General features: G+C 41.5%; 1 protein-coding gene across 1 annotated transcript in view; it reads right to left on the bottom strand.

The window, feature by feature from the left end:
* ADAM12 (ADAM metallopeptidase domain 12) overlaps positions 1 to 24,491 on the bottom strand; it is a 968,421-nt gene that overhangs the window by 14,860 nt on the left and 929,070 nt on the right. Inside the window, exon 22 of the mRNA XM_029610036.1 lies at positions 15,916 to 16,043. Within this exon, the coding sequence (XP_029465896.1) occupies positions 15,916 to 16,043 (128 nt within the window). The remainder of the gene's footprint in view (positions 1 to 15,915; positions 16,044 to 24,491) is intronic.

The following is a 24,491-nucleotide window of genomic DNA, read 5'->3' as shown; positions in this document are numbered from 1 at the left end:
ACATGCATAGTCATATATACGAACAGCACAGTTACCATTGGTGAAGATTTACTGTCATATGGCATGATGAAAGGTAATAGAAGAGTAGACTTGTACCATGTTCTTACCTTTCATCACTCCAAATCACATTAAATCCTCACTGATTGTAACTGTGCTGTTTGTACGTATGACTGTGCAAGTAAAACTGTCCCCCAAAACCCACCCCACCCGCACAAACCTCACCCTGAGTTTATATTGCCCCCTCTAACAATTGTATAAAAAGTTCAATTACAAGTGAGCCTCCACAGAGGCTCGCTCTCTCCCCTCCCAAACTGCCATTTGCAATAAAAATTATTTTGGCTGGTAATGCACAGCTAATGCAGGCATAACACAAGAAAAAAATGTGTAGTTATTTCCGGCATTAAAACCTGCATTACTGTGCGTTACTTTATCACATGCCACGCTAACCAATCCTTATTTCCATTACTCTGCCCAAACTCCTCCCACTCGAATACAAATTTAAAATTTGCATATGCATTTTGACATGCGGTATTTATCGCTTGCATTACGGCATTATAGCGAGCATTAGGGCCCTACACACACGATAATGCCCTAACACATTTTGATAAATGACTCTCTTACACGGCATATCGCAAATTGTATATGCAAATTTCACATTAATATTAAAGTGGGCGGAGTGTGGGCGGGGTAAATGTAAAATAGGGCTGGTTAGCACTTCCTGCGATCCCTTTTGCATATTATTGCGGCAAATAATTATCTTTTTTCTTGGCGTTACGGGCAAAAAAATAATTATCATACTCGGTATCAGGCAACATGATATTATCGTGGCGCATATCGCAAAAAAACTTGAAACATAACACACACACCTACCACGTCTTCCTGGACCAATAAAAATGCCTGTTTTTACCGGATCAACTCTACTAAAGCCATTTTGTTTGTGACAAGTGTACTTGTAGTGGCATACATGATGCCTTGCTAGGCTCACCACAGACGAGAACACATTTATTTATTTTATTTATTTAAAAGTTTTTTATATACCGCACACTTGGGCAATTACATGTCCGTCTAGGCGGAAGAAGAGCATGAACAACATCCAAGGTCACTTCCAAGACATTTCATGGAAGCACCAGCACTGCAGGCAGAGGATGTGGTACCACCGGCTTAGGGCCTGCTCGAGCATCTGGCATGCAAGTGGCCACAGCACTGGAGATACAGGGAGCATATATTTACACCATGCACCTCCATGCTGGGCATGCTGGAGGATTTTGTGGTTAGCAGCTCTCGAGCAATCCAGGAATTATATGAAGACCTCCAAGGGGATCTGGATCCAGTCACCCAAAGGTTCCACGCTATGCCTGGCCTCACTAAACTCTTGGCCGCCTTCCATTTCACAAGTGGCTCCTTCCAAACTACAGTAGGGGTTGTGGGGGAATGTCCCAAACCACTTTCTCACACTTTCTCAATCAGGTCATCGAAGCAGTCATTGACCGCATTAATCGCTACATCAAATTTCCTCGTGACCGTCAGGAGTAGATGGTCTTGAAGAGAGGTTTGGCCTCGCATACTTTCCAAATGTTGGAACTATTGACTGCAGTCACGTGGTCATTATTCCACCCCATCAGAGGGAGGAGATGTACCGCAACAGAAAGCTCTTCCACTCCATCAGCGTCCAAGTGGTCTGTGACGCTGGAATGCGCATCCTGGATGTGGTGGCCAGGTACCTGAGAGCCGTGCACAATTCCTATATACTTAGGCAATCGGGCCTCTTTGACAATTTTGAGGTTGTTTTTTATTTTTATGTATGACCTTGTATTTTAACAAATTTATTTTAATATTTATGCTGTTTAGTTATTTATTTACTTTATTTTAATTTCATTGTTTAGATATCATATTTATTGTATGTTTTAAATTAATTTGTATGTTTTATTGTGAGCCGCTCAGAATTTCAGATGATGCGACATATAAATAGTTTTAAATAAATAAATAAATACTCTCTGCCAAAGCCGCTGATAGCACCCTGGATAGGTTAAGGTCTGGGTGAAACAGATAAGTTGCTACCAAGCTGGCTTTCTGCACCATATACAAAGAAGCACCTACAGTGACATGGCTCCAGTGAGGCAAGAATAAAATTTCTAGCTGCAGCAAGGCTTGCAAAAAATCAGATGGAAAGACAAGAAAGAGAAGGTCAAACATTGTGCAGATGCTTGCACACAATCAGACTGAGGGGGCTCATGAGGCAATGCATGCTGAAAGCACTGGGGTGGATTTTAAAAGGAGAGAGTGACCATCCATGTGCGCGTGGTTCCCAGCGCACGCACATGGATGCACTGATTTTATAACATGTGCACTTATGTTATAAAATCTGATGGCCACGTGCATGACGGCATGCACATGGGAGGTGAATTTTTGATTAATACGTGTGGCGTCACAATCGGGCCTCCCCCAGTTCCCTCCCAGTTTGCTCCAATTAAGGAGCAGACTGGGAGGGCACTTCCTTTCCCCCTACCTAAACTTCCTCTTCCCCTCTCCTCCCCACCCCCTAAACCTAATCTACCTTTCCGAAAATGTTTTATTTTATTACTTACTACTCCTCTGGAGCAGCAATCTCCGTGTACTGACTGGCTGCCGGCTTGCAGTTCCCCGGAACAGTGGTTAATGGCTGCTGTCCCAGCCAGCCTCTGTCCCACCCCTCCCCTCCCAGATCCTGCCCCTGGCCCTCCCCTTTTTCGGGGCCTGGCACTTGTACGTGTACCGGGGTGTACATGAGAGGCCAGGCCTCTTATAAAATGCGCGCTGAGAGCACAAGGCCCAGCCACATGCATAATCCCCGTTTTTACCCGTGTAGGCCTTTGAAAATTCGGGCAACTGAGCATGCTCAGTAAAACGTTTATTGAGCTAGGAGAGATGGATCCATTCAGCGCCTTCAGATGTCACCCCCCACATGTCATGGCTAGTTCAGTCCTGGTTGTTGACAGAGAATGACAGTAATTGTAAACATAAAGTGAGAAATTGGTGGGAACTGGGGAGTGGAGCTGAGGGTGGAGCTTGTGGATTTGCTTGACTCCCCCCCCCCCCAACCAAAACGTCATTCTGCTGCATTTGCAGACACATTCCTCCTGGCCTTCAGAGAACAAGAGAGAGAGATGTTGGCAATGGGGGGATAAGAGGCAGGGGAGAGGAAGCTAGAGATGGGAGATAAGAGACAAGGGAGAAGATGCTGGAAGGGGGAGCAGATGCTAGGAAATCGGGGGATCCTTTGCCACCAGTCCACCACAGCCACTGCTGCTGCTGCTCAAGTGCAAAAATGCTATGTCCAACAGTTGGACAAACCTGCACGCTTTCTGAATATAAATTAGAAGGAACATTGGTTCTTCCTAACCCGTTTCAGGTTTAGTGCATCAGCTATAAGGAATGCTCAGCATGAGAGTGGGCATGATTCACCCATGTTGCATAATCTCCAAGGCAAGTCCTTTCATGACAGCATTTTTCTCTGCCACTAATTCAGATTCTACAAATATTGTGAACTGAACTTTTTCAAACTTATTTTTTGAACATTGTAATTTTCTCAACTGTTACTTTAGTTTGAATTGGCTCTTAGCAGCAAAACCCCTAGGATCCTCTCATATGAGCCCTGCTGCCTGCCAAAGCTCTGCTTTCCGTCTTCATCATTTTAATTTATTCTCCCTTTGAGCTCAGATCTTTTATTGATGAAAATGAAAGACTGCAGGGGTAACTCTCCAAACTACTTTTCTTAGCATTCTTTTTATTTTGTAGGAGGTTGGTGGCGTGGGTGAGAAGAAGATGAGATTCTTCACTTTAATAGCTCAACCTCATTGTTCTTTCCTTTCCTCTCCCTCTGTACTGATCACTAAAATGAAAAGCCTTCCTTGCATCCCCTGTTTTTATATATGAATTCTTTATAAAATGCAGAGGGCTGTGATGAGCTTAGTAATCAGCATAAAAAGAGGAAAAAAGGAAGATCATGTAAAGCTTTCAGACAGACTGCAAGTCCTGTATCCACTGCCTATGGGGCTGATGTAAGACAATTGTTACAAAATCTGGGTTAAAAGTTGTTGCATATTTTTAAGTACTATGTTAATAATTAGGTTTGATTTAATATATATTGATAAACTAATGATATGCATAGCACATGGTAATTATAAAAATGTCTTAAAAAGCGCAATAAAGTGGTAGTAAAATAAAAAAGCACACTGACAATTTAGTATTAAATAGTAATACAGAATTTTTTACTTCAGGGTTAATATGTAGTTAAACTTGCCTCAGGCTTCTGACCATTTAAGTCAAAAACTTAAAAATCAAAGACCTTCTGGATGGAATCCTGTTAGGTGTCCCTTATTAGGGACTCCTCTTCCCTGGCACCCACAGATCTCGGACCCTCTGGTCAGTGATCTTCTGATCATTCTGTCCAGGGACCCCTAGACTTAGGTCTTTCTGGCCAAAGACTCCTGGAACTGGGATCTCTTGGCTCGGGATCCCTGAGCCAGAGATCCTTTGACTCAGGATCCTGAGGCCAAAACGGCACTGATTAAGCTGAGCTCACCCAATATTATGCTATACATCATGGAGGTAATTTTGTAACATTAAGCATAAGTTAGTTGTCAAATACGTGCATAATTTACACTAATTTTCAAAGCAGACTTGCATGAAAATTATCCCAGCTAAATATGGGCACACAATTACACCTGCTAATTGCAGTGTGTAGTTTTGCTAAGAGAATTTGAGTGCTTACGTTTTAAAATAATAAAGTATGCATATAAGTCACAATCCTGCCCAAACTACTCCCAGGAAAGCCTCTCCCCTTTGCACATAAAAATAGATGCATACAGTTTATATGCATTTAATTTTATGCATGTATTGCTCGCACAACATTCTAAAGGGCCCTTTCTGTAGGTAAAGCATTGCCCATAAATGTTCCTTTGAAAATTACGTTCCCTATGCAAAACGTTTTTTGCCCATGGGTCTCAGGTCAGAGGCTGTCTGGTTCAGAGGTGCGGGGCTAAAAGGGCAGAAGATCTCTGTGCCAGCTCTCTGGTTAGAGATGTGAGTTAACTTCACCTGAAATTAAAAAGTTAACATCTTAAAGAAAAGTTATTTAATGTTGAGTACTTAGTGCTCTTTTTTTTACATAGGTAGTAATATATAATTTATGAGCTAAAAATGATTAGCATGCTCATTTGAATGTGTGTGTTATTTTTAATGCACTTGCAGTGATTGGGAATACGGTAACCATTTTCTGTGCTTGCTAAAGCCCGATATTAAGTGTTATTTTAGCATACAAAACCGTCTGCTCATCTGGTGTGAAAAAGTGCACTATCGATAGCATGCTTTATTACATCAGCCCCTAGGGCAGCAGTGTTGCAGCTGGAAGAAGTAACATCCATGGTTTCTCTGCTGCTTAGCAATTAATGCTGTTCCAAGAAACAGTCATCAAGGGAATGAGCTCCTGTGGTAATGCCAATATATTCCTTGGAACAGCATCAGTTTTTCCACTATGAAGAACAGTTAGCATTAGCTTTTATCTGTGTATGTGTCTTTCATTTTTATGCTTTCCAACACATGGAATGCTGGAAAGAATTACCGGTATGTCTTGTGTCTGTCTATCTGTCCATCCTGGAGCAAAATAACTGCATAGAAGGAACAGAAAGTCACCAAATTTGGATTGCGGGAAGAAAATGGGAATATTGTGAATGAACTAAAAAACCAGGAATATCAGTGTTTTTGAAAAACAAATCTCCCCCCCCCCAATCCCCATTGTTTTACAATGGGAGGCCTCCCTCCTAAATGCCTCCCAGCACCCACCCCCACCCTAACAGGCACACATGAATACCTGAGTGCTATCACTGTTCACATGTGTGGATATCCACTTTTCCTCCAAATGTAATGTCTTCCTCCTTGACTTTGCAAATAGAGAGAAAACAGTTTTGTTTAAAGGTGGGGAGCCCATTCTTCCTTGCTTTTTAAAGTTTGAATTTACATCTGAATTATTTTTGGTAATTGATGACATTGGGATACAGTGTCAGTTTTATTTTCCTTTTCTGTCTCTGTCTGTCTTGCGCTGGGCCAAGCTCATAAAGGGGAAGGCGCTTTTGGAATAAAGTGCTCACTAATGCTCTGTTGCCTCTAACTAACTCCCGTAAGCCTCACAATCCTACCCAAGGTCTCAGAGAGCCACGGACACTTGAACAGTCTTAAATGTAGAGGACAGTTTTCAGATATCCACCAACACAAGCAGTAGAAAAAGCCCACATTCCAAAGACAATGTTCAAAACACGAAGTGGGTGCAACTATATATTCACAAAAATAGCTCAATTAAGTTAGAAGTGTAATACAGAAGTGCTGAAATGCGCTATGTGGCAAAGTGCTATCACACTGAATATAATCATGCATCTTGTATATGTCCCGAGCTGTTCATTTGCAATCCAATTTTTAATAATATTCCTAAACCTAATACAGTCTTTCAAGGGCAATGTAAACAAAGTTCAAAATTCCGTTTCAAACAATTTTCAAACAGTACTTGTCCTGGTATGTTTACTTGGCTAAAATGACTTAGCTGAAAACTATATTCCTCTGCTTAGCTAAAAATGTGTGTAGGCTTCCATAGCACATTTACTTAAGAACATAAGAAAATGCCATACTGGGTCAGACCAAGGGTCCATCAAGCCCAGCATCCTGTTTCCAACAGTGATCAATCCAGGCTATAAGTACCTGGCAAGTACCCAAAACTGTAAGCCATGCAAGAGGCACGTTTGGGTTAGGGGAGGCAGAAAGTGTGTGTAAATGACATTTTAACAAGTATGTGGGCTATTTTACCTCTCAGGTGACTTCTAGGAATGTGTTTTCTTTTCAAACAAATGGGTAATCTGAATTGAAACAACTCACTTTTGTTTAATTTTGGATTACCTGAAATGAATGTGCTGTCTCTATGAAAACACCCAAAATGTTGGGGCATTTTTGTTTCAAGAAATAGTGTGTGCTGTTAGCAAATAGCATGCACTATTTCTCAAGGGAAAACCCCCCCACAAATGTGGCCTCTACCACTAACTGGGACTGGGGTAAGGGAGCGGGCAGGGATTCTCTTTCCCTAGTCCAGTGTTTTTCTTGTAGAATGAGGCATTTTCAAAATTAACCACCAGACCCGATCGGAGCTCTCTTACGCAGGGTTGGCCAACTTGGATCCTCCCTCCTATGAGTACCTGATAATTTAAAGTATCAAAAGCTGCTTAACTGTGTAATACCAGTATGTAGCTTGTTCTGCTATCAAAACCGTGGCTAATGGTGTCTGCACTTGAAAGCAGCAGTGCCTCAGTACTAAATTGTCTCTAAAGTCAAACTGCTGCTGGTCAACAACAGTGGTTTCTTCACTAAAGTCAACAAGTTGGTTTAGTAAAACAGTCTCAATTATCTTTGACAGCAACAGAAGGGAAAATATAGGGCGGTAGTTCTGGTCAGCTGATGGTTTTTTAAAATATTGGCCAGTTCGAAGTGCATTTCAGGGAAGCTCAGAGAGGAAGCAATTAACAAGGGTAGAAAGAAAGGGGCTTATATCATCCCTCATGATTTTTAAAATCACTGGGACACACAGATTTAAAGGACAAGATGAAATATTCATCTTATTGATGATTTGATTAATCTTGGTGCACACAACAGGGGAGAAAGGAGTAGTACATAACATGGTGTCAACTTCCTGTGCTGTGTGGGTCAAGTCTAATGGTAGGAGCCATGTGAACCCCGTGGATCTTGTGCTGCATACCATGAAACAGGCTCCTCACAACACAGGAAGACGATCCTGTGTTAAGCGCGACTCCTACCGACAGCCAAGGGTGGGGATGTAGTAGGGAGTTGAGAGGATATATCAACAAGTTTTGTGCTGCTTAGACTCCATGGGCTAAATAAACTGTGTGATGTTACCCCCTTGGAGCAGTTGTCCTGTGCAAGCAAACTGTTGCACAGTGGGTTGCAACTGTGCTACCAGCATACTTACTTTTTGAACATTAGCATAAAGTATGGATTCTTAAACTGCCTGAATACTTTAGAGTTACACAGAGTACTTGAAAATTGACCTCAAAATGTTTTACTCTGAAACAGTCCTGTCTTTTCCAGCTGATTTTTCTTTTGTTTGTAGTTGTTGCAGAAAGGTTTGAACTGCTGCAACAAGTGATAAAACCATTTTGAGGTACAGCATGCACTCAATATGTAATGAGGGAAACCCCATCAATCTCTTCTACAAGTCTATGTTGGAAAGCATTCCCGAAGCCATGCCTCTGTATGCTTTCCCTGCTTGTAAGCATATATGATATTTTTATTATGCTTTTCCCTAGGAAAGAGGACTCATTTTTTTGTTGTTTCAAACCTGACTTTTTGTGACAAAGTTAAATGTGTACTCAATATAGAAAAAAACAACAACATAAAATAGTATCAAAACGTCTAAGCAGCTTGTACATTTAGAATGCTTAAAATATAAATCTTTGCCATGACTGTTTGAATTTACTTATCACATATGGGTTTAATGTATTAGTTTCCCATCTATTTTATTTGCCAAGTTTTCTTCCAAAGTAATGTAATGAGATCACTATGTTTCATATTCCTTTTTCTCACGTGATAGAGAATTTCTGAATCACTGCCAGTATTGGTACCTATTTGGAATAGTGAGACCATATAGTATTGCCAAGCTGCCCCACAGGAGATGTCTTTCAACATATCCTCTGGTATAGCAGAGAAATCAAATCCATAATATGGAGTTTTTGCACAAGTCTTGCTCCTCCCCACTGTTCGTTTTTGACACCTACAGTAGTCTTGGGTAGTGGAATTCATTTTTATTTTTTAAATTTCCTTTGTTTTCTTTCAGTGATACCCTTGTATCTCACATGCTTTTTTATTTTTGAAATGTATCCAGTGCATTGTGAGTGAAGTTTTCTCAGAAGCATTTTCCAAGATCTAGTAGTTGTATCAATCCTGCAGATAACTGGATTCTTTGTATACTGTGACACTTTTTATTGGACTAGTGGGAGCTCTAGACCACCAGGAACCTATTTTTTTGGAAGGGGGAGGTCTGGGGGTTGGGAATTGTGGAAGCCCCTTGGGGAGACAAACTACCATGGAGGATGGTCCTTGGTTGTGGTGGTAGAGGGGGTAATGCAAAGGGGAAAAGTTTTGTAGGGAGTTGGGGTGTCACTATAATTTTTAATTTTTTTTTTTTTTTTTACTATTTTATTGTGAGCCCTCTGGTACAGGGAAATAAATATAGTACCTGAATGTAATCTGCTTTGGAGTGTCTGAAAGGCAGAATATAAATCTAAATAAATAAATAAAATGAAGGCATGCAGAAATGACCAAGTCTCAGCTTTGCAAATATTTTCAATGGAAGCAGCCTTCAGGGAGAGCCACTGAAGTAGTGTACATGATGTGCCTTGATCATGTCTGAAGCTATAGCTCAGACAGTATGTAACAATATTCTATTTGGTCCAATAGCCAATTTGACAACATTCTCTTGGTATGCTCAATTTGTTGGGATCAAAGGACATTTAGTAAATAGCTGAGATTGATGATGGGACTGAGTCTATTTGAAGCAGTAGGCCGAAGCTGTTTTACAATCTAAGTAATGAAGAGCTTTTTTTCCCCTATAACCATGAGATCTTGGGAAAACGGTGAGTAGAACAATAGACTGATTAATGTGAAAGACTTTTGGAAGGAATTTAGGGTGTGTGTGAAGAACCATCCTGTTGTGGAAGAACTGAAGATAAAGTGAGTGCAACTCACTCTACTAGTAGAGGTGACTGCCAACAAAATAATACTTTCCAGATAAGAAATTTCAGGGAATCCGACTCAAAGAAGTTCAAAAAATGTCTTCATAAGTTGAACTTAGACAATGTTGAGGTCTCATGGTACTGGAGGTTTTGTCTGGAAGTTTTTCAAGCCATAATCCCTTTATGAACTTTGATATTAATGGAAGAATGTAACTTGGATGACCTCCCACATGTGGGTGGTAGGCTCCAATGGTACCGAAAAGCACTTTCACTGCTGATGTATTAAGTCCTGATGAAAAGAGGAAAAACAAATATCAAAATAAATCTTCAGGGCTGTATTTAAATGGATCTATGGATCCAGAATGACACCAGGATAAAAAAGGTTTTCCAATTAAAACTATTTGATTTATAAGCCAATGGTTTCCTGGCTGAAATTAAAATGCCCTCTACTTCTTGAGGCAAGAGAAGGATGGAAATCACCAAGCATTGAACATCCATGCTGTGAGATTCAGGGACAGGAGATTCTGATGGAACAATCAACCTTCCTCCTGAGTAAGGAGTGATGGAGAGGTCCCTAATGAGATTGGAGGTAAGGAGACCACACCTATCTTGGCCATGCAGGGGTAATGAGAATCACTCAGGCCTACCCCCAAGAATCTTCTGAATCATTCTTGCAATCAGCGGAATTGGCGGAAAAGTGTATAGAAAGACTGATCTGCCTGGAGCTACCTTTTTCCTTAAATTCTCCTGCAAGTGTTTGATTTGTTTTCAAAATAATACATTTTTATTTTATGACCCAATACATTTGGAAATCTTCATCTCTGATAAGAGCTAGAAATAATTAGGGTATGAATAAAGGGAAGAGTGGATGTTAATTAATCTACCCATAACTCTCCTGTATCTCTTCTTTCTTTTATTTGTGCCATTTTTCTTGTTGTTCTCCCTTTGGAAATTTGGACTTGTACATTAGTATATTACTAGATGGTTTAAGAATGTAACATTTCTTTTTTGGTTGTGATGTTTATGCTTATGCTGTCTTTACATTTTCTGTATCATTTATGAAGATTTAATAAAAATTAAAAAAGAAAGACGACCAACCTCCCATTAAAGTAAGATGTCATCAGAAGCTAATCTGTATCTCCTTGGAAACATGGAACAAATGTTTTGACTTTTTTGCTGTTCTTTGTTGTGAATAGATCAAGGATTGGTAGGCACGAAAAATTGAACAACTTATCAGCCACCTGTTGATCTGAAGCCCATTAATGCCATTAAAGGATACTTCTGAGGCAGTCTACCAATGTGTTGGAGCTTCGTGGAAGATATGTCACATGGAGATAGGCTCTGTGATTGATAGCCTAATCCCATATCTTGAGTGTTTCCTGACATAGGGTCTAGGATCTGGTGCTCCCTGATGAATCAAAAATTTCCTTCCTTTAGAAGGTGAGAGGATGCCCTTACCACATAGTGAATTACCCTATGTTCCAAGAGGTTGATATGGAAGAAGTGTTCTGTAGCAGACCAAGCTCCCTGCATTCAGAAGGTGCTGGTGTGAGCTCCCCATCCCTTTGTGGAGGTGTTTGTAATTTGTCTAGTAGACAAAAGTCTAAGAAATAAGATGGGAGAGTTAGTGTGAAGAGGAAGATATAATTGACATCTCAGAGACCTGGTAGAAGGAGGATAACCAATGGGAAACTGTGATACCAGGGTAAAAATTATATCAAAATGATAGGATAGATCAAATTGGTGGAGGGCTGGCAATATATGTTAAAGAGGTCTTAGAGTCAAACAGGATAAGAGTTCTCCAGGGAACAAAATGCAATGTTGAATTTTTATGGATAGAAATTCCAGGTGAAAAGGGGAATAAAATAGCAGTGAAGGTGTATTCTCATCAACCTGGCCAACATAGACAATGAAATGCTAAAAGAAATTAGGGAAGCTAACAAAATCAGCAGCATAGTAATAATGGGTGATTTTGATTACCCCAGTATTACCCCAGTATTGACTGGGTAAATGTTACGTCAGGACGTGCTAGAGAGGTAAAGTTCCTAGATTAAATAAATGACTGCTTCATGAGCAGCTAGTAAAAGAACCAACAAGAGGGGAAACTATTTTAGACCTAGTCCTTAGTGAAACACAGGATTTGATGCGAGAGGTAATACTGCTTTTCTGTTAAACTTTTGGGTCTCCTCAAGACTTAATACCTGCTCCGAGGCTGGTGTTAATTTTTGAGGGTTAAAATGTATGCGCCAGGCGTATGGTTATTTTTTACATAGCTTCATCAACATGGCTGATCCATTTATTGCATCAGGAGTTATGGATGTGCGTCCAAAATGCGTGTCCAACCGCGTTTTAACCCGTGCACTAGCCTGCTTGAGAGCATAGTTGTGATAGCTCATGAAATTTCCAAGACTACATCTATGGAGTGAAAGTTCTACACCATGAAGCCCTATTCCAGCGATGTTACTATGTGCTTTATTTACAGTATACTATATTTCACTACCAAGGTCAATCCTTCACCCTTCTACTGGTTCACCTTTTCTTTGGAAACTTTTACACCTACCATTCCTTATCATTCTGTGTGTCCTTTAAAAGCTTTACATTTAAGAGAGTAAATATATAACAAACCGTGTAACTTATGAAAAGTCCCTAATCAGTGCTACTTAGCCAGATGCGTTTGGATTTATTGGCTAAGTGGCACTATTACAATATTTGCCCAAGTTCAGTGGCTGCCATTTAACTGGATAACTATTTCTCTAGCTAAATAGTTAGTCAGCTAAGTGGAAGGCAGAATGGGGTGTTCCAGGGTAGAGCTGCTTATCTGGTTAATTTAGCCTGATAGTCAGCCTTCTTTGGCTAAATTAGCCAGATAAGTTAGCTGGATAAATGTATCTGGCTATCAGAGAGCCAGTTATATGCAGCAGTGCAGCCAATGCCGCTGAGTATTTTAACCAAATTAGCCAGATATGTTTACCTGGCCAACTTGCTCACCTGGATAGCTGCTGAATATGGACCTCGTTATGGCCAAAGCTCCTAAGTTATGTCAATTTTCAAAGCGAACGTATGCGCATAAGTTCATTTTCAAAATTATCCCTAAATTACCTGCCTAAAAATGTTTAAAAAGATCTAAAATCTTTTCTTTTTGCCAAAATATTCAAGTGCCTAAACATCCCCAGTGCACTAAAAAGAAAGATCTACACTTCCAATGATATAACTCATACAACTTTTATGCTTTAATCACAGCTAGAGTTAAATTAATGTGGCATATTTTATAAAGTCTACCTGTTCTGTTGTTTTATTAGGAATGTTTTTATTGTACGCTGACTTGAATGACACTGTAAAGAGCAGGTTAAAACTTTTTAAATATAAATAAAATAAATAAGAACATGCACAAACCAACATGCACAAAGTGACAGCTGCTCATTGCAGGGCATAACTTGTGCAGGTTAATTTACATGCTTACTTTTGAAAATCAGAAGTTTGCACATAAATCCCACCTCCACCCCCTTGAACAGCTATGGCTTGGATTTATCAAAATGCGATAGCAAAAGGGGTGTGTTTTATGCTAAGTTAAAAGAGAGAGAGAGAGAGAGAGAGAGAGAGAGAGAGAGAGAGAGAGGCTGAGGCTAGCTGTAATGTTGTCTCCCTAGATAGGTATTTATATCCCTATGGGAGGCCCACCTAGTAACTCAAGGTGAGGTTTAGGTATTAGTGTAGGGGTTAGGGGCCACTTTGACATTCAAAGTGAGACGTACGAACAGAGCAGTGGTCTCTTGTGAAGATTTGATGACCTTCAGAGTGAGGAAACTCAATCAAAGATGAGATTTGTGCAATGTTCTCTCCACATTGCTTGATGTTACCCAGGTAGAGAGTCCACCAAGCTAAGTCATCAAATCTTCACAAGAGACCCTAACCTCCTATAGTAATACCTAAACCTTACCTCGAGTTATTAGGTGGGCCTCCCATAGGGATACAAATACCTATCTAGGGAGAGGACATTATGGCTAGGTTCGTTCTCTCTCTCTCTCTCATCCCCCCAAGATGGCTAGGCTGGTGCTCCAGGAGCTTCAAACCTACTAAAACAGGCTTTGAGGAGACATCACAAAATGCACTAACCCCATAACACAAGCTATCACACAGCTTAACACTACCAAAAACATTGTAGTTAAAATCAGCATTAAAGCTTTGCAAAATTGTAAACCTCACCCCTAACTCCTCCTCTTTTTCAGATTTGCATCACACAATACAATATGGTGCTATCGCATGCGTTAAAGGCATTTTTGCATGCGACAAGCCCTTATCGCATGCAAAACGCCTTAGCGCATTTTGATAAATGAGGGGGTATGTTTGGTATACAGAAAAGTACACAAAAAATCAGGCTATACATGTATTTTTATGTGCACAGGCCGTGTGCAATTTTATAACAAGTAATTTACACACATAAGCCTATTTTTTCTGCATGTAAATGGCTTTGAAAGTCATTATAGACTACAGTTGTTTATCAAAAGCTTCTTAACAATGAAGCTAAGCAGCTATATTTGACAGGGTGAAAGTTCCCCCTCCCCCCTCCCTGCAGAGCAGCTAAATGGTAGTTTTCTATTTTCACTAGGAAGCTCTATTTAGCCACTTTAAAAGTAGGCATTCCCAGGAGCATGTGTAGACCAGATGAGAATCTTACAGGGTCATTTATCAAAATGCGTTAGGGTGTTATCGCGCACCATAATGCACACAATAAATACCACATCGTGAAATGACTCACTCACTCTCTCTCCTGGAGCACCATTCATGAATCTAGGTCTTAGTTGGCTAACTTGAATTTTCAGTGCTATGTCTGAGCATACAAATGGCATCGTAACATTAGCTCACTACAGCATGGCCAGCTATGTGTAGGAAAATGTTTCAATTGCGACTTAACTGGCTAGGCTGTGTGTGGTAAGTTGCTTAAATTGAGCTGGTTGTAATGCAGCCGGCTATATCACCACTGACTGGCTTACTGCAAGTTCACACCTAAGGATATAATTGCATTGGTAATAAATATAAAGTTCCCTAACCAAATAACACACATAAACATAAGACAATTGATATATAAAGATACCAATTTATATATGCTTTGCTAAGTCAATAAAAATAAATATGAACAAATTTAGACATTTCATATTCACAGAGCTGCTACATTATTACCCAGTTTCAACTGGGAGATTTTAGGCCCATCCTGGATTTCTGAGAACCCCATTCTGATACATTAGGAGACCTGTGGCACTGACTTCAAGGGTGAAATCAGGGCTACAAATACCAGGAGGGGGCTATTTGGCTAGTTCTGATTTTTAACTTACATCCCAAAACAGTGTAGTATTTGTAGTGCCTGATTTTACCCATTGAAATCAGTGCCATAGGTCCCATAGTGCATCAGATCGGGGTTGTCAAAAATCCAGGACTGGCCTAAAATTTCCATCCTGGAACTGGGTCCCATGGCACCTCTTTGAAATGTAAACTCAAAACCAGTACTAGCCAAAAATGTCTCCCTCCAAGAACTGAAAACTTAGCAGCTTTGTATTCAAAATAAGCATAGTAACATACAGATAGGAAACTCTATTAAAAATGCAATATTTCAGAAAGCAGAGAGGGTCAGATTAGCCTACCAAAAATAAAATTATGTAAAAAAAATAAATGAAGTAGTTGGGTAGATGTAATGCCTTTGTGCCTATCAGTGCATAAAAAGACAAATATTTAGGAAATAGATGGGCAAGTCAATACCCTCCAGGACTATAAACAGGTCTGGTCTCATGAATATTCATGAGATATATGTAATTATAGCAAAATAGGTAAATTTACATAGTTTGAATACCATGCAACTCAAACTGATCGGTGGCCCTCAAGAACTGGAGTTTGCACACCTGTTATTGGCAATGTTGAAAGGTTTTTTTCCCCTAATGCATTATTGTAACTGCATTAAAGCTTGAAAATCCTTGCAGTCATTCAAGTGAAATTATTTATTGTTCAAATTATTTATTGCTACAAATTTTTTTTTTCAAGATGTTGGTTCCCTGTGAAAATAACAATTAGTTACTCTGGGAAATTTCACACAATATGTAACGTTAGCTCCAACCTTTTTAGTATGCAAAGCTGTGAACATGATCTTTATTCAAAAGCATACCTAGCAGGATGCATGTGTGGCACTGGTTCTTGATCAAGCTTTGTGCTGGAGGCATTGTTAAACTGGGTGATTTTATTCAAAGGATCTGCCGGCAAAGGTTTCTGAGGAGGATTTGGTTTGCACGTTCCCTACAAAAAAGGCAAAACAAGACAATCCTGTAATCTTTGTAAACAGCAGAAATAAAATAATCATATTTCGTGACTAGAGAAATACTTTTAAACAGAGATGTTTATAGTGTTGTGAGTGGGAAACAGTAGCCACATTGGCAACTTGTTGTTCTTTAGATTTACAGGAATGCAAATGAAGATGATTATTAGACTGTGCCCAACCTCGTCCACCGGTATCAAAATTCAAAATGGCAGCAGCAACCATACGCCTTCTTTTGCACTTACATATGCTCTTTGCCAGGGTGAGAGTCGTGCTCAGGAAGGGAGGGAAGAGATTCTTACTGGTGGTGGTAAAATCTGCTCTATAAATAACGTTAGAAGTAGCAGAATATAAAAATTGTAAATAAATAACTATGGATGGAGCCGTGGTTTACAGCCGACAGTAATGTGAATTATCTCCCAATGAACCCCAAATATAATGATTTTTACTACATTAGGAAATTAACTCAGGGTTTTGTGGGAGATAGCACCAATGGTAAAATCATCCAGTAATAGGTGTTAGATGATTTTACCACAGTTAGGTACATTGGCTATTAAAGGCCTGCTATACTAAGAATTTTTCCCTTAGACCCAAAGGGCTTGATTTACTAAGGCGTTTTTTCCCCTCATTCTGTGTCCATGGGAAAACGTTTAGCAAATTTTATGGGAAAACCCAATTAGTACATCAAGCCCTTTCTCTGTTCCTGATGGTTTGGGATTTTCTGGTAATCCCATCTACCTCAACCATTCACCTAGTGGAACATTTATTTTTGTAATTTTAACAAGCATAATTACACAAAAGAAAAAAAACCTAAAAATATATTAAAACAAAAATGCACGAATCATTAACTAAATGTTGATCTAGGCACCTAAATGAAGACTACTCGTGAATGAATACAAATTCAGAACCTACTGTGCAATCAATCCAATTGTAGCCTGGGGCTAAGGAGGAAATTCATACATTCTGTTTGCCTTTGTGCGCACAGGGCCTTAAAATCCCACATTTAATACAGATCTCACTAGCTGGGCAATTGCGATTATTGAAGACTAAAAACCCTCAGGGTAGACAAATAGCATAACAATTATTTAACAAAGTGCCCAGTACAGTTCGGGACTTCGTTAAATTACTGTGATGTTCCTCTCTCTGCATGCTTGAAATTTTTTCCTAGTAAACCTGAAAGACAGGAGTGGAGAACTGTAATTAGAAGAAATTGGGAGGGTAATGGTCAAAGCCATTTATAGCTGAGTAAATGGTGTTTTCCCTGGGGAGAAATGCCCTGTCTGACAATTGCCGTCCTCTGCCTAGCCAAAATTCCTGTAGCCTTTTGTAGCAATAACACATTCGATAAACTACAAATGAAATAGGAAGGAACTGCTGTAATCTTGCCTTAAAGCAAGAAGAAATATTTTGTCCATCTAGTCCTAGCCCCAAAGAAGATGTGGGGATGATAGCATACCTGAACATTTTATGGATCAGAGATAGAAAGTCTTGTAAGATAGACTGCCAAAGTGAATTCCAGCATTGTAACAAAGCATGCTGGTCAATTTTAAAAGCCCTATGTGCGCCAAAGTAGGGAGATATGCACATGACTTGGCCTGGCGCGTGCTGCGTGGATTTTAAAAGCAGCGCAGTACGCGCGTATCTCCTGGTATGCGCATAAAAATGTTTCACACCAAAAGGGGAGGGGCATGGGTGTGGTCTGGCGGGACATGGGCATGCCGGGTCCCCTACCATATAATTTTACTTCTGCTATGGATGGTGTGTAAGTCATGTAACAAAAAACAAAATATGCTAGATAGCGGGGTTTTAAAAGTTGGGCGTAATAGGGTGAAAGGGTGGCAAGTTAGGGGGTTTAGGATGTCCTCTCCTTTACTGGGGCGAACTGGGAAAAATGCCTATTGTATTGCCATGCATACCTACGAAAATCCCCCACTTACGTGCTCGAGATGGCATTCACACGCACATGCGCGCATCAATATAAAATCATGTGCACATGTATGCGCGGATAGCCGATTTTCTAACATACATGCATATATGTGCATATACAAGCACATGTTATAAAATCGGCGCGTCCATGTACACACACCGGCAAACGCGCGCAGGTCTTAAATTTTAATTCATGGATAGCAGAAAAGGGTAACAAATCAATGAAGGCCATATTTCATTTGTTCTTCTAAAATATCGTTCTTTTACTGATATTGTTTAATTTATTACATGAAAAAGACAAGGACTAATCCCAGCCAATCTCTGGATCTAATGGAACATGTTCCGCGACAGACATATTATACATAACAAAGTGACATGAAGAGTTTTAATACAGGAGTTTATTCACTTGCAGTCTTGGAGGGCTGAAAATAGAGCAGGTTTTCAGGATATCTCTAATGAATGTGCATGAAATAGATTTGCATAACTTTGAGGCATTGTGCATGCAAATCAATCTCATGCATATTCATTAGATTTATCCTGAAAACCTGCTCTGCTTGCGGCCCTGAAAATGAATACCATTGTAACATAGACTCACTTTCACTGAAAGTGAAATGAGCCTTTGCAGGAACACTTGCTAGTGGTGCCATGGGAAAAATGTCATTTTGTTTCTTATTTCTTTTTTTTTTTTTTGGAAAAACATTTTTTATTGAGTAATGGAACAATGGACATACCAGCAAAACAATGGTGCCTCCTGATACAAGTCCTATACAAATGGGAGGCCGGGCACCATCAGCCGAACTGAGTCAACTCATAATGACCTTCCCCCCCCACCAGAGCCTCATCCCCTCTCCCAGGTGTTGCATAATAGCCTATAAAGTTGCAACACATACAAAAGAGACCTGCGGAGGTGCCGTGGGCGCAGGGTTCCTTATACACCCTTCAGCACCCCCGCCCCCCCCAGGTTAGGAGCAACACAAACGTACCACACTATGCATCAAAACCCTAATACCCTCCCCCCCCCCCAATCTCTCCCCCTCCTGGTCCAACTAAATAAAAATTCAGTCTCTCGGTGTCCTTGATGTTTCTGAATACTGAACCCCAAACTGCAGAGTTGCTTCCTTATCCGGTGGTACGGACAGCTCAGCAATATCAGTCATTGAGTATTAAACGTCTGGTGCAATGAGGCAGGGCTTGTAAATAGGCCTCCCTGGTTCGCAGGAACGACCGACGATGCTGTGGCGAAGATCTTGAGGTGAGATTATCCATCTGCATCATACGATGAAAATGTATACGCCAAGTCCAATAAGAGGGAGCTGAAGGATCTTTCCAGTAAAGTAAGATAACTTTCTTCCCCACCAGCCATGCCTTTTTATCAAAGCAGCGAGGTCCCACCTCCCTAAATAGGGACCGGGGAATGCAATCAAATAATATTAATTGCGGAGACACCAGGATATTCACCTTTAAGTGATGCTTCAAAAACCCCACAATCTTCCCCCAGTACATTTGGATCAGGGGGCAAGCCCAAAATACATGGGAGAGGGATTCCACAGCCAGATGACATCGGGAACATGTAGCGTCCAGCCACTGTTTAGCGTAGAACGCAATCATAAGAACATAAGAACATAAGAACATAAGAAATTGTCATGCTGGGTCAGACCAAGGGTCCATCAAGCCCAGCATCCTGTTTCCAACAGAGGCCAAAACCAGGCCACAAGAACCTGGCAATTACCCAAACACTAAGAAGATCCCATGCTACTGATGCAATTAATAGCAGTGGCTATTCCCTAAGTAAAATTGATTATAGCCATTAATGGCCTTCTCCTCCAAGAACTTATCCAAACCTTTTTTGAACCCAGCTACACTAACTGCACTAACCACATCCTCTGGCAACAAATTCCAGAGCTTTATTGTGCGTTGAGTGAAAAAGAATTTTCTCCGATTAGTCTTAAATGTGCTACTTGCTAACTTCATGGAATGTCCCCTAGTCCTTCTATTATTCGAAAGTGAAAATAACCGAGTCACATCTACTTGTTCAAGACCTCTCATGATCTTAAAGACCTCTATCATATCCCCCCTCAGCCGTCTCTTCTCCAAGCTGATCAGCCCTAATCTCTTCAGCCTTTCCTCATAGGGGAGCTGTTCCATCCCCTTTATCATTTTGGTTGCCCTTCTCTGTACCTTCTCCATCGCAACTATAACTTTTTTGAGATGCGGCGACCAGAATTGTACACAGTATTCAAGGTGTGGTCTCACCATGGAGCGACATAGAGGCATTATGACATTTTCCGTTCTATTAACCATTCCCTTTTCTAATAATTCCTAACATTCTGTTTGCTTTTTTGACTGCTGCAGCACACTGAGCCGACGATTTTAAAGTATTATCCACTATGATGCCTAGATCTTTTTCCTGGGTGGTAGTTCCTAATATGGAACCTAACATCATGTAACTCCAGCAATGGTTATTTTTCCCTATATGCAACACCTTGCACTTGTCCACATTAAATTTCATCTGCCATTTGGATGCCCAATCTTCAAGTCTTGCAAGGTCCTCCTGTATAGTATCACAGTCTGCATGTGATTTAACTACTCTGAATAATTTTGTATTTCTTTTTTTTTTTGGGGGGGGGAGGGTCATTTTTACCCTACTTCATTTAGTTTTTGGTCATTTAGCACATTCTAAATGGTTTTAGAGTATTAAAACCATTTAATGTCTACTAAATAGTAATTGGGTGCAGGGATTGCACATTCCTGGTGCCACCATCGTGCTGGTTAAATAGCATGGGAAAAGCACAGAGGATTCCTGGTGGTGAAAAATTGAGAACAATGCCAGAGATCAACTGGGGACTGTGTCATTGCATCAGGAGAAAAGTTGGGCAGATTGGATGGATCTGTAATAGTCCAAAACAGTGGCAGGAATAGGGTTGGATGGTTGTAGTAATGCAAACAGATCACTCTTCAGTCTTTCAAGTAGAGACAAGCAGAGACATGACAAGAACAAAACAAAGGGTGAAGAAAAAGAGCACAACCTAGTGTAACTGCAGACCATGGGGTAACCAGATTGGTATCAACAGGCCACAAGGTCCAAGAAAACAACAGTGGGTGATAGCCAGATACTGGCCAGCAAGGCCACATAGACCTAGAAGGCTAGTTCTTTAGACATATACACCTTGCTGGGCAGACCGGATGGACTAGTTTGGTCTTTTTCTGCCATAATTTACTATGTTATTATATCTTTCTAGAGTATTATGGGGCTTAGATATAAGGCATGGTGGGGGAGAAGGGGGTTCTGGGTATTGAACTGGAGATGAGATCTTATATGGTTCAACTATCCAGGATGGTAGAGAATCTATGAGGAAGCAAATAAAAGCTGACTAATAAAGCAGTGATGTCCTGCAAGGAGTCAAGCTTCTACAGCGGACAGCTGGGATGTATCCTTCAGTGTGGACAAGGGCAACAGGGCAAACTGGTCTTTTTCTGCCATCAACTACTATGATGTGATTTTTTGAATGTATTGTTTATTGATTGTTCATTGCCTTAAGTGTTTGCTTGGAAGGTGGTTTATAAATAAAAATAAACAAACATACATACTACTACAAAAACAAAAAAATGTTCTGTGACAAGGTAATTACAAATCACAAAGAGCGAGTGTTGCGAACCTATCTGGTCTTAATGCTACAAAACACAAAAGGTAACGCCAAACTAAATCACATGTAATTGCCACCATTTGCCAACTCAATTATATATTCAAAATGTATTATTCCTTATTAAAGTCTAGCAAACAAAATTTTTTTGAAGAAAACAGGACTGCATCAGCAAGCCATTGTCGACGTGCTCAGTAAAGACACACCGAGCCTTCCGGTCTTTTCAATCATTTGCAGCCTGTGTGTTGGAATCACACCCTCCAGTGTTGTTGAAATTGTATGTTAATATATGCAGCTTGTATGTTTACATCGTACTCTCCAAAGATGTTCGAATTAAATAGTCAAGCAATGCAGTAGTCTCAAGCAGTATTCTCTAGCAGGATAATTGTCATTGCCCTTTCGATATCTCATAGTATGGTCCGATTGACTTAGATGACTTCAGTACACATGTCATATTTCAATGCATATAAATTCTGACGAACATCTTTGGAGAGTACGAAGTAAATTTGACAAATTTGGTGAAATGTGTTTTAGCCATTTTTCTTACACAAGATTTTGAACAATGCACTGTGCCTTAAAAAGTACATTATCCTATTGGAAACAGTTAAGGGCTTTTTTGTCTATAGATTTGAAATCAGTATTCATTTCATTGATAACGCCATCATGACTCATCTGTTAAAAGTAACAACAATGAAAGGAGGTCAGATCAAACCTTCATGAGATAGGGGTGTCTTTACTTACCGATTTCTGACAGGCACCCATACAATTCTTAGTATTGCTCTGATGCCTTATTTGCATAGACATGTGACATAACAGATCAGTATCATGACAAGTCCTTTAGCACCTGTTTCACAGCACAGAAAATCTTTAGTTCATTGAAAAAAGATTTTGCAGGCCCACAAAACTAATCCCTAGTACAAAACTAGGGTTTGCCTCTGCTACAGAAAATATACTTAGATGATAAGTATTTTTGATTTTTCTGGTGAATTTCTCTTTAGGAAAATCATGTGCGAACCCTTAGCTATTGATGTTTGTGACATGAAACTTAAGGACCAAAATATGTATACATAGGGGTAGATTTTAAGAGGCGCGCGAACAGCCTACTTTTGCTTGCGCATCAGACTCAAGCAAAAGTACGCTGGATTTTAGTAGATACGCGCGGAGGCGCGCGTATCCACTAAAATCCTGGATCGGCGCGCGCAAGGCTATCGATTTTGTATAGCCTGCGCGCGCCGAGCCGCGCTGCCTAACCCGTTCCCTCCAAGGCCGTTCCAAAATCGGAGCGGCCTCGGAGGGAACTTTCCTTTGCCCTCCCCTCACCTTACCCTCCCTTCCCCTACCTAACCCACCCACCCGGCCCTGTCTACACCCCCCCCTTACCTTTGTCGGGGGATTTACGCCTCCCGGAGGGAGACGTAAATCCCCGCGCGCCAGCGGGCCTGCTGCGCGCCGGGCCGCGACCTGGGGGCGGGTACGGAGGGTGCGGCCACGCCCCCGGGCCGTGGCCACGCCCCGTACCCGCCCCCAAAACGCTGCCGACACGCCCCCGCAACGCCGCGCGCTCCGGCCCCGCCCCCCGACACGCCCCCCTCCGAGAACCCCGGGACGTACGCGAGTCCCGGGGCTCTGCGCGCGCCGGGAGGCCTATGTAAAATAGGCTTCCCGGCGCGCAGGGCCCTGCTCGCGTAAATCCGCCCGGTTTTGGGCGGATTTACGCGAGCAGGGCTCTGAAAATCCGCCCCATAGCGAAAAGGGAGCAGGAGGATATGATAGAGGTATTCACATAGGGGTAGATTTTAAAAGAAGCGCGATCAGCCTACTTTTGCTTGCGCATCAGACTCAAGCAAAAGTACGCTGGATTTTAGTAGATACGCGCGGAGCCGCGCGTATCCACTAAAATCCTGGATCGGCGCGCGCAAGGCTATCGATTTTGTATAGCCTGCGCGCGCCGAGCCGCGCTGCCTCCCCCCGTTCCCTCCAAGGCCGCTCCGAAATCGGAGCGGCCTTGGAGGGAACTTTCCTTTGCCCTCCCCTCACCTTCCCCTCCCCTCCCCTACCTAACCCACCCGCCCGGCCCTGTCTACACCCCCCCCTTACCTTTGTCGGGGGATTTACGCCTCCCGGAGGGAGACGTAAATCCCCGCGCGCCAGCGGGCCTGCTGCGCGCCGGGCCGCGACCTGGGGGCGGGTACGGAGGGCGCGGCCACGCCCCCGGGCCGTAGCCACGCCCCGTACCCGCCCCCAAAACGCTGCCGACACGCCCCCGGAACGCCGCGACGACCGGGCCCGCCCCCCGACCCGCCCCCGACACGCCCCCCCTCCGAGAACCCCGGGACTTACGCGAGTCCCGGGGCTCTGCGCGCGCCGGGAGGCCTATGTAATATAGGCTTCCCGGCGCGCAGGGCCCTGCTCGCCTAAATCCGCCCGGTTTTGGGCGGATTTAGGCGAGCAGGGCTCTGAAAATCTACCCCATATCTGATGGATATAATGTACTAGAGACTTGTATTTTTCATTAGAAGTGTGGTTCTACAACAAGGTTTAATGATATGAGCCTTCAGAGGGTATTTATTCACCAGAAGAGTAGTGCATGTATGGAACAGCCTTCTAGATGATGGCAAAATATTGGACTTCAAAAAAACATGGGATGAGCACAAATATTTCTTAAACATATCTTATGGATAAATTGTAACAACTTTTGGAAAATTAATTAGCTGCAAATTTCATTTTCTAACAACATTCTGCAAGTTTTCAAATTTGTTATGCAAGGCAAAAATGATTGTTATCCAGTATAAACTCAATGATTTCCAGTTTTTTCATTCTGTCATCACATGCTTCAACTTTAACTTTTAGAGTAGAAATTCA

The sequence above is a fragment of the Rhinatrema bivittatum genome, chromosome 7, assembly GCF_901001135.1.
Source record: "Rhinatrema bivittatum chromosome 7, aRhiBiv1.1, whole genome shotgun sequence".
Taxonomy (NCBI): domain Eukaryota; kingdom Metazoa; phylum Chordata; class Amphibia; order Gymnophiona; family Rhinatrematidae; genus Rhinatrema; species Rhinatrema bivittatum.
This window is presented reverse-complemented; position numbering and strand designations above follow the sequence as displayed.